The sequence below is a fragment of the Miscanthus floridulus genome, chromosome 14 (assembly GCF_019320115.1).
Source record: "Miscanthus floridulus cultivar M001 chromosome 14, ASM1932011v1, whole genome shotgun sequence".
Taxonomy (NCBI): domain Eukaryota; kingdom Viridiplantae; phylum Streptophyta; class Magnoliopsida; order Poales; family Poaceae; genus Miscanthus; species Miscanthus floridulus.
The window spans coordinates 2519436-2532990 of NC_089593.1; the positions used below are offsets into that span (position 1 = coordinate 2519436).

At 46.2% G+C, this 13555-nt stretch overlaps 3 protein-coding genes across 3 annotated transcripts; 2 read left to right on the forward strand and 1 right to left on the reverse strand.

Annotated features, from left to right (window-relative positions):
* The first annotated feature begins 927 nt into the window (after positions 1-927).
* Positions 928-4146, forward strand: LOC136505710 (uncharacterized). Its single transcript, XM_066500856.1, has 4 exons — positions 928-1096; positions 2056-2348; positions 2512-3361; positions 4057-4146. The coding sequence occupies exons 1-4, from the start codon at positions 928-930 to the stop codon at positions 4098-4100; spliced, it is 1356 nt and encodes a 451-aa protein (XP_066356953.1). The 3' UTR covers positions 4101-4146.
* Positions 4147-4242: 96 nt separating this feature from the next.
* LOC136505711 (uncharacterized) lies at positions 4243-4992 on the forward strand. Its single transcript, XM_066500857.1, has one exon. The coding sequence runs from the start codon at positions 4243-4245 to the stop codon at positions 4990-4992; it is 750 nt and encodes a 249-aa protein (XP_066356954.1).
* A 2344-nt stretch (positions 4993-7336) lies between these two features.
* LOC136502745 (arabinogalactan protein 1-like) lies at positions 7337-8159 on the reverse strand. The gene has a single exon (XM_066497999.1). It carries the CDS (start codon positions 8064-8066, stop codon positions 7416-7418), a length of 651 nt encoding a protein of 216 aa, XP_066354096.1. The 5' UTR covers positions 8067-8159; the 3' UTR covers positions 7337-7415.
* Positions 8160-13555: the final 5396 nt, after the last annotated feature.

The window sequence follows — 13555 nt, forward strand, 5'->3', positions numbered from 1 at the left end:
ACAGCGCCAAAACTTGAAGCCAAGGGGATTTGTTGGATGCATGTATTATTTGGCTGCGGGGACCGCCCACCAGGGGCGGCACGCGTCGGGGAGCCTCCACACCAGAGCACGTGCCCTGCGAGCCGTGTCCACCGGAGGCTGCCGCGCCGCCCGCGCTCGAAGAGATCCTACAGGAGACATGAGAGAACGAGAGATCGCACTAGAAGATAAAAAGGTGCAACTTCTAAGATGTGAAACTACTATTCTACCCTTAAGATTTAATTTACAACTAGTTCCTAACCCACATAATTTTGGTTCCAGCCCACAACTTAAGTTTCTCTGTATTGGTTCTTTTTATTTTATAGCCATTAGATCTATCCAAATGGATGGCTCTAATTTTTCTCAAGCACTCTAAAATTTCACTCAAACTATATATGCATCTCGCACTCTATATAGGTTATAGCCATTGAGCAAAGCAAACATACTTCTCATCCAATAATGCATCTCGAAATAATTTCTACACTTTGGTGGTCCACACACCACACACAAGGGCGGATCTCGGGCACGGGCTTGGTGGACTACCTCATGGGTCCAGCCCAAAGAACACTAATTCCACCTATGTAGTATCAGCCCATGCATATTAAGCCTATGCAAGAGGTCCAGCCCTACCCACCTCCTTCGCCCTGACGATTACCACGACCCCAGTTGTGTCGTCCACTCCTGCAGCATCCACATTGCCGACGCAGACCATCGGGGTGACCACACACCCACCGCTCCAATGGAAGCGTCGCCTCCAGCCACCTCTATAGTTCCCATCTCTTTTCGGCTCCCGATGCTTCCATAGCTCGCTATGGTGAAGAAGAGATCACAAAAAAGTCCGCTGGGGCGCTCCTCTCCCTTGTCACCCACCATGAGGCCTCGCCTTCCATCCGGTCGTGTTGCGCTAGCATGGTCATCTCTGTAACCATGGGCACCAAGCGGCCCCTGATGCCGATCGCCACCACAACTGCACGCCGCACTGCATCAGCAATGCCAGGCTCTTCGGTTGATTCTTGCCAGGCCATGGGCAAGGCAACCCACCCAACGACATCCTCGTCGGCGACATACACCACCACAGGTGTGAAGCTGCCTGGTGGTGCCGTCCGGGATTTTTTTAAAAAATTGCTATTTCTTTGACCCAGATTTGTGATTTTTGGAAAACGGATTTGTAGGGGCGGCTCTATATCCAACCGTCCCTACAAATATTCAGCTGCTCCTACAAACCGATTTGTAGGGACTGCTGGCAAACCGCCCCTACAAATCGTCGATTTGTAGAGTCGGGGCGTAGGGGCAGCCAGCCAAACCGCCCCTAGAAATGGTCTGGAGCTACCCTACAAAGTCTTTCTGCAGTAGTGAAGCTACTAATAAGCAACACTTGAGATGACACGAAAACGAATGAGGAGGTAGCTAGAACTAGAATATATGAGGACAGATGACACGATCGAGATGCTACAAATGGAGATGGATGGGCAAACAGGCAAGGTCAATTGACTATCGGTTGGTACTATAGCCGCCCCTACAAATCGATTCGTAGGGGCATTGGCGGGCCCAATGGGTAGTCCAGGTAGGCCCAGGACTACTCTGGAATTTGGCCCAAAACTTTTTTAGTACTTCTCGCAGCCCATAAAAATTTGGCCCATTGCTCCTCTTTCTCCCGGTCAAGACCGCGAGCGGCCGAGCGAAGCCGTCTCTGCGTCCGCGACTCCGCTCCCTTCCCTCCCGACGGCTGACGCTCGCGAGTCAGGCGCGCCGCGCGCCCGTGCGCTCGACCGAGGAGCCAGCCCCGGCGCCCCCCACCCCCGCACCCCGCCGGCCCCGCCCTGCCATAGCCCAGCGGTCGTCCGCGTCCAGGCATCCAGCGCGGCAGCGCCAGCAGCCACTCCGCTCCGCGCCTCCGCCTCTGCCAGATCCATGGTGGCCTCGCCGGCCAGCAGTGACATGACCGAGGAGGCGAGGAGCCAGCCACGGAGCCGCCCCGGCGCCCCCACCCCACCGGCCCGCCCTGCTGCCAGCGCCCAGCGGCCGTCCAACCTCCAGCGGCAGCGGTCCAGGCGTCCAGCGACGAGCCACTCCGCTCCCAGTCCGCTCCGGCGCTCTGCCTCCGCCAGATCCCTGCCTCCCTGGTGGCCTCGCCTGCCAGCAATCCAGCGCGGCAGCCGGCAACGCCAGCCAACGCCGGCCAGAAGTCCAGCACTGCACAGCAGGCAGCTGGCTACGCCAGCGCGGCAGCGGCCGTCCGCCCTTCCCCGGTGACCCGGTCCCCTGGAGGCCTCTGTCAGTCTGTGTCTGTCTCACTGTCTGTCCTGGTCTCCTGGATGCACTGCTGCCTGGTGAGTTCTTTTGAATTTGGTTAGAGATTTGTTGTTGACTTCTTGTGAATGAAATCAGAGCATAGAATTGAGAATTCTTGTGAGCCTAGAATTGAATGGAAATTGTTGTAATTTTTCAGGAAGTTGAGGCATGAAGAAATCAAATATAGCATTTCTTTTTCAGAAGCATGAGGCAAAAAAAGTTGCAACTTGTGCTCCACCAATTCCACCTGTTGATGAAGAGTTGTCTATTCCTGTTATAGAAGATCCTCTAATTGTGAGTGATGAAAGTGCTATCGTAGTTGTGGATGAAGGGACAGAAACATCTAGAGTAACAGATACAGACACAGATCCTACTGGAGATAATGGGTCAGATGAAGTTGAAGAAGAAGAGGAAGAAGAACCGCCTACGGCTGCTGATGTTGATTCCCTTGAGCATGACCCGGGCCTAAGGAGTCCTATTTCAACCTTTGATGTGAATGAACAAGATTCTATCAGAAGAAGGTACATTTTAAAAGGCCCCTGTCATCTTTATGCCTATAATTATCCATCCAGAAAAATCTATGGCAAAGATCGCCGCTTTAGTTTTGTTTGGTTTCATAAGTACCATTGGATTGAATATAGCGTAGAGATGGATGCAGCATATTGCTTCTATTGTTATTTGTTTGGTAAGGAAAGTGGAAAATTTATTACGGATGGTTGGCATAATTGGAATATGGGAACTATATCACTTGACAAACATGAGTCTTCAACTTTACACAAGTTTGCTCAAGAGAAATACAGCTTATTTGTGAAAAAGGGTACAAAAATTGATACTGTCATTGAGAAGGTGTCAGAAAAGGATCGAGTTGATTACAAGGCTAGGTTGACTTATTCACTTAGATGTTTGAGATTCCTTCTGCATCAAGGATTGGCTTGTCGTGGGCATGATGAAACTGAAGAATCTAACAACAGAGGAAACTTCCTTGAACTCTTGAATTGGCTTGCAGGAAATAATGAAGAGGTGCACAAAGTGGTCCTGAAAAATGCCCCAGGTAATTGCATTTTGACATCCCCTCGCATACAAAAGCAAATTATTAGATGTTGCTCTGAGGAAACCACTAGATACATACTTGAAGAACTTGGGGATGACTACTATGCAATTCTAGCTGATGAATGTAGTGATATATCACATAAAGAACAACTGGCTGTTTGTTTGCGTTATGTTGATAAACGTGGAAGTGTTTGTGAAAGGTTTCTTGGAGTAGTTCATGTTCGTGGCACCACTTCTTTGGAACTTAAAACAGCTATTCAATCTTTACTCACTAGTCATCACTTGAGTCTTAGTTCTTGTCGTGGGCAAGGATATGATGGGGCTAGTAACATGAAAGGAGAGGTTAAGGGGCTGAAAACACTGATAATGAAAGAGTCTCCTTCTGCTTATTATGTGCATTGTTTTGCACATCAACTCCAATTAGTGCTTGTTGCTGTTGCCAAGGGAGATGTTGGGGCTAGTACTTTTTTTGCTCAAGTTTCACGCTTGCTGAATATTGTTGGAGTTTCTTGCAAACGCCATGATATGCTTCGAGATGTTAGAGCACGAAAATTGAAGAAAGCACTTGAATTGGGTGAAATAGAAAGTGGAAGTGGGTTAAATCAAGAGATGGGATTGGCTAGGCCTGGTGATACTAGGTGGGGTTCTCATTATAGAACTGTTTTGCATATCATTGACATGTATTCTACCATTCAGGAAGTACTCATAACTCTTGGAAAGGATCCCACACAAAGAGATGATTGGCCAAACATACATGCTATGGTTCTGACTTTAGAGTCATTTGAGTTTGTTTTCAATGCCCACTTGATGCTTGTGATTCTTGGGTACACAAATGAGTTGTCTCAATCTTTGCAAAAGAGAGACCAAGATATTGTTAATGTAATGGCACTTGTTGGTGTGGCAAAGAGAAGGTTCCAACAATTGAGGTCTAATGGGTGGGAAGATTTCTTAGAAAAGGTTAAATCATTTTGCATCGAATATTCTATTGATGTTCCTACAATGGATAGCAAATATGAGCCTCATGGAAGATCCCATCGCTTTTATCCTGTACAAACAATTGATGATCACTATAGAAGAGAAGTGTTTATTGGTATTATTGATAGAATTCATCAAGAGCTTGAGAATCGGTTTGATGAGGTTAGTAGGGAGTTGCTTATTTGTATGTCAGCATTGAATCCTTCCAATTCATTTGTCTCATTTGATGCTAAGAAAATCCTTAAGCTTGCAACTTTTTATCCCAAAGATTTTCCAAGTTCTGCTTTGAGGACACTTGAAATTCAACTTGGCACATATATTGAAGATGTGAGAATGGATGATAGATTTGAAGGACTGAACAACCTCGGTGAGCTCTCTAACAAGCTTGTTGACACTAAGAAACATGAATTTTATGGTTTGGTGTACTTAGTCCTTAAATTAGCATTGATCTTACCAGTGGCGACAGCAAGTGTTGAAAGAGTATTCTCTGCATTGTATTTAGTGAAGAATAAGTTGAGAAATAGTATGAGTGATAGGTTATTGAATGATTGTTTGGTTACTTTTATTGAGCGTGATATATTCTCCACTGTGAGCGAGGATGACATAGTTCATGCTTTCATGGCAATGAGAAAGCGCAAAGCAAAAGCTTTGAACTAGAACTTGTATTGTAATCTCTTATTTATGTAAGACCTTATCTTATGTATAATCTATAAGTTTTGAACCTTTCAATTGTATTATCTCAATTTGGTTAATTTATAAGCATTTTACCGAACTTTTTCTTTGAATTTTGTCGTGTTGCACATAAAATTTTTTGACTAAGACTACCCTGGTTTCAAATCCTGGGTCCGCCACTGCGTAGGGGCGGCTACAAATCGATTTATAGGGGTGGCTGATAACACCAGTCGCCTCTACAAATCGATTTGTAAGGACGGTCTGGAAACCGCTCCTACAAATATATGATTTGTAGAGACGGTATGGTAGGGACGGCTGGCTGAGCCGCCTCTACAAACGATCTTTAGCCGCTCCTATAAATGATTATTGTAGTAGTGACAAGTTGACGTATAGAGGATTACTTATTAGCTCTATCTTGCTCCAGTCGCGTTGCAAGTTTGCGTCAGAAGTCAGAAGTTGACGTTCCTTCAGATACGCAGTACTGTTCAATGAACTTGTGCATGCATATGGTTTGTTGGTACTCGAGGAAGAACCAGTCAGGGCTATTTGGAAACTCAAATCTTCTCAGGAGCCCTGGCTTTTTCCTGAGTGAAAAATTCATGGGGATATCATATAAATAACTCATTTAGTGTTTTTCATCGAGGATTTTTCATCCCTAGCTAGGTGTGCCTCCCGCTTGCTTCCAAATTAGACCTCAAGGGTTAAACCATGGGGCATGGGCCGGCCACGGGTACGGTGATTGATTCTTTGTTCTAGATTGGGATCGGAACACTAGTCATTACTCATTAATGATAACCAAAACCTTTTCTACCATTCAAGCCCCCTTTGGAACATAGGATTTTTTTTCCTGTTCCTATGTTTTTCTTGGGAACATGAACTGATTCCTGTGTAATTCCTATACAATTCCTGCATTCCAAAGGACACTCAACCTACAAATATCAATAACCGGAACTAGCTTCTCTTTTGACTGTCACCTTTTGCTAGTGAAACATAAACCCTATCATATATCTTTGCCTTGAGCTCTTCACCATCCATCCATGCCATCTTTCACCATAACACCTATGTTTTGCTCAAATCATCCTTGTGGTCCTAACTTATAATCTTCATTTATCACATAAAATGTTAGTCCACAGGTATTGTCATTAATTACCAAAACCTAAAAAAGGGCTCAGATGCTTTCAATGTCTCTACATACGACCGACAATGTTTTGACCATTCCAGTAGAAGGATAGACCATCCTAGTTCCCTGTGTATGTGATGCTTAGGAGTCTCCCTCCTTGAGGGAGTTGCTGAGTTCCGTCGACGGAGTTTTTTTGGGTAGCAGCGTCCCCTGGGCGCCGGGTCTGAGGGCCGCCGAAAGCTAGCAGACCCTGTGACCTAAGTTTCTCTGCCAGAACAGGGCCTAGGGAACTCGGTGACATACAAACTCCACGGAGTATGAACTCGGCAATGTATGAAGTCACCGATACCAAGAGGGGTGAGGGTACCCTAGGTGCAGGTATCGTCACAAACTAATTGACTAACAAAATAATTTTAGATCTGGATCTAGTCATAGAGCCGAATGTAATCCCTATTCAAAAACCGATAGTAGACCATAAAAATCGAGACATGGCCACTAAACAAGTTTATGAACTTATTCCCCTACTAAATTCAACCTAGGACCTTCAAAGATTCGGTCTAATTTCATTTATAATTGTCTCAAACCATGCAAATAGAGACAAAATCAAGAACCTAATTAATCTAGTAATCTAACGTTAAACCTTCAAAAAGATGTTAGGAATGGCATGCCTTATCTTCGAGATAAGTTTCCTCCTTCCAAAAAAAAATTATGAGCAAAACCTTCCCCTTAGACTCGTAATTTTGTGGTTGTTTGAGCTTCCCCTTCATTCCTTCTCGGGCTACAATTCTGTCCCGAGAACGAGGAAGGGGAGGAGGCTGCTTTATATACCGGTCCTCGTTAGTAGAGTTATCTCTTCAAATAGTAGTGTGCGTTTATAGAAATGGATCTCACTTGTACCACTTTGGAAAATGTCCCAGATGCTGGAAAGTGCAAGCTAATAAATTAGTGGGTCCCATTGAGGTCATAGTAGAGGTGTGGCCGGGAATTGAGTCGCCTCTCAGTTTGTTTCTTGCAAGAGCAGTAAACCGAGAATTCTTCAAAAGCTCACGTTGCTTTATTTTCGATAGAAGGCTTATAACTGATCGACTACATATGCAAAATGCATAGAAACGTGAACATACAGTAACATTCACTAGCTTATCTGCTAGGCACCACATTTATACCATATTATTGGACATGAGATGACAAGAGATTAACTCTGCGGAGACAGAGTTGTTCCAACAGGGAAATCCAAATCCAAACACACACAAACCTACGGAAACAATGCAAGCGGCGAGCATCTCATCTCTTACGCGCCCTGCTGGGTACAGTTCTTGGAGCACCTGTCATAGCAGTATGTCAGACAGTACCCCATATACCTTTCATTGTAACTCTGGCATCGTTGTACCGCACTACCCACGGCTGGGTAAACAGCGTTACGGCATGATTCACAGCAGCTGACTGCGTGGGGGTTGTCGCAGGAACAGGTGCCGAAGCCGCAGCCACTATGGACACAGGACTTGCCAGGGCAGGTATGGTTGGTGCAGCTCTCATAGCACCCGTTGAAGGCGCCTTCGGCCAAGCTCGTGCAGTTGCTGGGGTGGTAACCGGCTTCGCAAGACGGAGTACATTGCGAGGCGCAGTCACTATAGGTGCAATTGCTGATGGGTGACGGCGCTGGCGACGCGGGCGTCGGGGTCGGCATGGGCGCTGGCACTGGCGTCGGCGTCGGCGTGGGCGTGGGCGCTGGCACCACCGGCGGTGGCGAGGGCGGCGGTGGCTGCTGCCCCGTGTAAGGGCAACCCGCTGATGCAGGCGGCGGTGGCGGCTGGCCCGTGTAAGGGGGAGTGGATGCGGGCGACGTCGTCGGTGGCTGCTGTCCCATGGAAGAGTGGAGCAGCAGCATGACGCACACGGCGACGAGCAAGGCTTTTTTCAGAGCAGCAACAGCTGAAGCCATATCTTTTTGGATGGGACCAGCAAGCTAATAAGCAAAACTTGAGATGACACGATCGAGATGCTACAAATGGAGATGCATGGGCAAACAACTCAATTGACTATCGGTGCCAGCCTGTATCCTGGATCATTTGCTAGCTATTTATAAGCACCAAACTTGCGATTTGAGACTTCAACGAAGGCATCTTGCAACATGTCACTAGTTTACTTATAGTATGAAGAGGATTAATCACTTATTAGCTCGCTCTACTATCTTGCTCCAGTCGTCCCGTTACAGTGCAAGTTTACGTCACAAGTTGACGACGCTCCTTCAGAAGTTCAGATCTCATACGCATGTAGTACTGTTCAATGAACTTCTGCATGTGGCTTGTTGGTACTCGAGGAAGAACCAGTCAAGGGTAAGCATGGTGATTGATTCTCTGTTTGACATCAGGAATTAATGGTACTCTTTATTGATAAACAAAAAAAAAATTCTGCCATTCAACCTGCAAAGCATGCATGCATGTGAGCATCAGTACCCCGGCACCCAGCTTCTTTTTATTTGAGGAAAGGAGGGCAGCATGCCTATACTAACCATTCATATTAAAGATTCTATGATTTTACCCAAGTTAAAATAGAGGATTAAGATCATCCTCAAAATAAACATTACCGGATACAGGAGCTTTGCCGAGTGACAGGGGCACTCGGCGAAGCCCCAAAAACACTAGGCAAAGGGTTTACCAAGTGTTACACTCGGTAAACGACATTCGGTAAATGTTTTAACGGCAAACGCTAGTTTGCCGAGTGTTTTTTTATCGCGCACTCGGCAAAGGCGTTGCCGAGTGCCCAAAAAACACTCGGCAAACTTTTTTTCAAAAAAAAAAAATAAAAATAACAAGCCGGCCGCCGCCACCCTTGCCTCCCGCCGCCACGCCACGAAGCCCGCAGCCGCCAGCACCAGCCAGGACCACCACCACGCCGGTGCCGCCGAGGAAGAAGGCCTCGCCCCGTGCGCCGCAGCAGCCGGGGTTGCTCGATCCACCACCGGATCCACCGCTCCTCCCTCCGCCATCGCCGGAGGTGGACGGGGAAGATCCGTCGCGCCTCGATCCGCCGCCACCGCGACCCGATCCGCCCTAGCCGCGTCTCGATCTGCCGCCACCGTGACCCAATCCGCCCCCGGCGCAACTGGATCTGCCACCGCGCCAGCCCGATCTACCCCTGCCATGACTGGATCCGCCGCCGAGGGGCCGCGTGACCCGGTCCATTGAAAGCTCTAGTTTGGTTTTAGTGAATTGATGAAACCCTAAGTGCTAACCTAGTTTATCAAGTGATCATGAGATAGGTAGCACATTCCAAGTGGAGAAGCAAATGAAGATCATGACATGATGACGGTGATGCCATGGTGATGATCAAGTGCTTGGACTTGAAAAGAAGAAAGAGAAAACAAAAGGCTCAAGGCAAAGGTATAAATTGTAGAAGCCATTTTGTTTCAGTGATCAAGACACTTAGGGAGTGGGATCACATTTAGGTTTGATAGCCGTACTATTAAGAGTGGTGAAACTCGTATTGGAATGCGGTTATCAAAGTGCCACTAGATCCTCTAACTCATTGCATATGCATTTAGGATCTAGTGGAGTGCGGACAGTCCAACGGTGCCACCGGTGCCCTAGACAGAAAAAGACGGAGGTCACTGAAAGTGACCGGACGCTGGCCTCGGTTGGACCGGCGCGTCCGGTCATGTGTAACAGCGAAGACGCTGGCGTCGGTCAAATGATCGGACGCTGGGTCGCTCTACGACCGGACGCTGGCAGGATGCGTCCGGTCAGTGCTGACGTATGCTGACGTGAGGTGCACAGAGGAGACATTGAGTGATCGGACGCTGGGTGAGTCCGGTCGGGCATGACCGGACGCGTCCGGTCGTGAAAATTCGTGTTTGGAACCTTACTGGAAACGACCGAACGCTGAGGTCCAGCGTCCGATCACTTTCTAACTGACGCGTCTGGTCATCTCTTGACCGTTGGGATCGGGCGAACAGTATTTGAAGCAGGGGACACGTGGCGTGAATCACGTGACCGGACGCTGAAGGCCAGCGTCCGGTCGATCGGACCGGAGCGTCCGGTCACCCCGTGCTGTACCCAGTGAAGGGGTACAACGGCTCTATTTCGTGGGGCTTCTATTTAAGCCCCATGGCCGGTTCAAGCTCACCCTCTTGGCCATTTGCATTGACATAGCAACCTTGTAAGCTTAGCCAAAGTCCTCCCACTCATCTCCATCATTGATTCATCATCTTTATGAGATTGGGAGAGAATCCAAGTGTATTGCTTGAGTGTTTGCATCTAGATGCACTTGGTGTTCGTGTTGCGCTGCAGGATTCGCTTGTTACTCATGGTGGTTGCCGCCACCTAGACGGCTTGGAGCAACGAGGATCATCGAGCGGAGGTTGATGATTGTCTCCGGCTTCGATCGTAGTGATTGTGAGGGGTTCTTGACCTTTCCCCGGCGGAGAGCCAAAAGGTACTCTAGTGGATTGCTCGTGGCTTGTGTGATCCTCATCTTGTGTTGGTTGTGCGGCACCCTATTGAGGGTTTGGCGTGTGAAGCCAATTAGCACGTGAACCTCCAAGTGAGTGAATCGCCACAACGAGGAGTAGCTTGCCGGCAAGCAAGTGAACCTCGGTAAAAAATCATTATGTTCATCATTTGATTCCGAGGTGATTGGTCTTCATTGTTATTCACTCTTGTGATTGATTGGTTCCTTCATCTACACGGCGGTATAACTTTCTTGACCACTCTCTTTACATTACCGCAAACTAGTTGTCAAGCTCTTTAGTGTAGCTAGTTGTGAGAGCTTGCTTGCTTGGTTGGTGTGTCTCTTTAGTTAGCCTTTGAGAGCACATTAACATAGGGTAGTGTCCTAGCTATTGTGTGAATAGATACTATCTAAACTAGAATTGTGGTAGGTGGCTTGTATTTTGAGTAGGCTAGCGCATCTCTTGCTTCGCCTCATATTTGTCTAACCTTTTTGTTAAGTGTTGTTGTAGAAATTTTATTAGGCTATTCACCCTCCCTCCTCTAGCCATTAGGACCTTTCAAGTGGTATTAGAGCCGAGGTCACCGTGATTTGAGGCTTAACAACCTTTGGTGTAAAAATGGCTCAAATCAACAACACAAAGAAGCCACCCCGATTTGATGGCTCCAACTATCCCTATTGGAAGGCTAAGATGACAACTTATATCAAGTCAATCAATAGGAAGGTTTGGAAGGTGGTAGCTAGAGACAAAGATTGAGATTGAAAATGAAGAGGCTCCCACCGCCGCCGAAGAAATACTACTCCAAAATAATGGCATTGCTCTTAGTGCCATCCATGATGCTTTGGATGAAAGAACATTTGAGCAAATCAAGAATATTGAGATGGCTCGTGAGGCTTGGAAGAAGTTGGAAGAATCATTTGAGGGCACTCAAGCCGTGAAGGGTGCAAAGGCATATATTCTCAAAGAGAAGTTTGCAAGCTTCAAGATGAAGGAGGATGAGAGTGTGCTGGAGATGTTTCATAGGCTTTAAGTGCTTGTCAATGATCTCAAAGCACTTGGAGAAGAGGTGAAGGACAAGGACTTCTCCCACAAGTTCTTGAGATGCTTACCTTCAAGATTTGGCACATTGGTCACTATTCTAGTAAGGAGTGGTTTGGACACCATGACACCAAACCAAGTGTTGGGAGATATCATGACCGATGATACATATAGAGATGAAGATGAGAAGGAAGAAAAGAAGGAGAAGAAAGATGAGAAGAAGGATGAGAAGAAGAAGAGTGTGGCATTCAAGGCCACATCATCCAAGGGCAAAGCTAAGCAAGAAATATCTAGTGAAGAAGATGATTCATGGGATAATGATGACGATGAGAAGATGGCTCTCTTTGTTAAGAGATTTGGCAAGTTCATGGTGAAGAAGGGCTACCGTGCTAGAAGAAAGAAGTCTTCATCCAAGAACAAAGAAGAGTCAAGAAGGTGCTTCAACTGTGGAAGCAAAGATCATCTTGTTGCTCAATGTCCATACAATAGCGACAATAATGATGATAAGAAGAAGAACAAGAAGAAGGACAAGAAGGAAAAGAAAGAAAAGGACAAGATGACCTTCAAGAAGAAGAAGGGTGGTTCATATGTGGTCATTTGGGATATTGATGCTTCCTCAAGTGATGATGATGACGATAGTGATGATAATAAGACCACCAAGAAGAAGGTTCTTGCAAGCATTGCTATCAATGAGAAGCCTTCTCTCTTCGACTCTTCATCATGTTTCATGGCTAAGGCCACTAAGGTACAAACTTGTGATGATGAAAGTGATGAAGAACATGATGATGATAATGAAAATAAAAATGAAAATGATAGTGACAGTGATGATGATGAACCTACTAAGGATGAATTATTTGACATGCTAGAAGATGCTAGAGAACACTTTGATATCAAGAGAAGGGAATGCAAAAGCTTGCATAAGGAACTAAAAGCCCTTAAGCAAGCCTTTGATGAGCTCAATGCATCTCATGAGAGGCTAGAGGAAGCCAATGAGAAGCTTAGCAAAGCTCACAAAAAGCTTGAAAAGGCTCATTCCTCTTTGCTTGATGAGCAAAATAAAAAGAAGCATGTTGAAACTTGCAATGTAGGTTTAACTTATGATATAATTGATGAATCATTATCTATACCTATCATTGTTCCTCCCACTAACCCTTCTTGTAGTACTTCTACTTCTACCTCATCTAGTAGTGATGGTTTCACTTGTGATGCCTCACTAATGGTTGAGAATGAGAATCTCAAGAAGGAGGTCAACAAGCTCACTCACACTTTGGCTAAGGCCTATGGTGGTGAGGACCGCTTGCTTATGTGCTTGGGTAGCCAAAGTGCTTTTCTCTACAAAGAGGGATTGGGCTATACCCCCAAGAAAGGCAAGGCAGCCTTTGCTCCTCACAAGACTAGTTTTGTGAAGAACAATGGTCGGTTTTGCACTAGTTGCAAGCAAGTTGGTCATAAAGAGCAAGAGTGCAAAAACAAGAGCAAAAATGCTAATGTATCCTCCCTTAAGCTTGATTCATGCTATATGCTTCCTAAGGGTACAAATGGTGTGAAGACTAAGTTCATTGGTAAATCATGGATGGGCTCAAAGAAGAAAGCCATTTGGGTACCAAAGAGCTTAATGACTAACCTTCAAGGACCCAAGCAAGTTTGGATGCCTAAAAAGAATTGATCTTCTTTTGTAGGTCAATTACAAAGTCGGAGGAAGGCATTGGGTTCTTGATAGTGGGTGTACTCAATACATGACCGGTGATGCAAGAATGTTCAACTCAATCAACACCAATGGCAATGATGGTTATGATAGTATCACATTTGGTGACAATGGCAAAGGCAAGGTTAAGGGGCTTGGTAAGATTGCAATATCCAATGACATGAGCATATATCCAATGTGTTGCTACTAGAGAGCTTGAACTTTAATTTGCTATCCGTGGCTCATTATGTGATCTTGG

Excerpts from the sequence above, each read along its gene's own strand:
- LOC136505710 (XM_066500856.1), top strand. The coding sequence starts at position 928 with ATGGTCATCTCTGTAACCATGGGCACCAAGCGGCCCCTGATGCCGATC. Across the intron at positions 2,349-2,511 it reads CCTGGATGCACTGCTGCCTG|AAGCATGAGGCAAAAAAAGT; the intron begins GTGAGTTCTTTT and ends TTTCTTTTTCAG. Across the intron at positions 3,362-4,056 it reads GGTCCTGAAAAATGCCCCAG|GAAGTACTCATAACTCTTGG; the intron begins GTAATTGCATTT and ends TCTACCATTCAG.
- LOC136502745 (XM_066497999.1), bottom strand. The coding sequence starts at position 8,066 with ATGGCTTCAGCTGTTGCTGCTCTGAAAAAAGCCTTGCTCGTCGCCGTG.
- LOC136505711 (XM_066500857.1), top strand. The coding sequence starts at position 4,243 with ATGGCACTTGTTGGTGTGGCAAAGAGAAGGTTCCAACAATTGAGGTCT.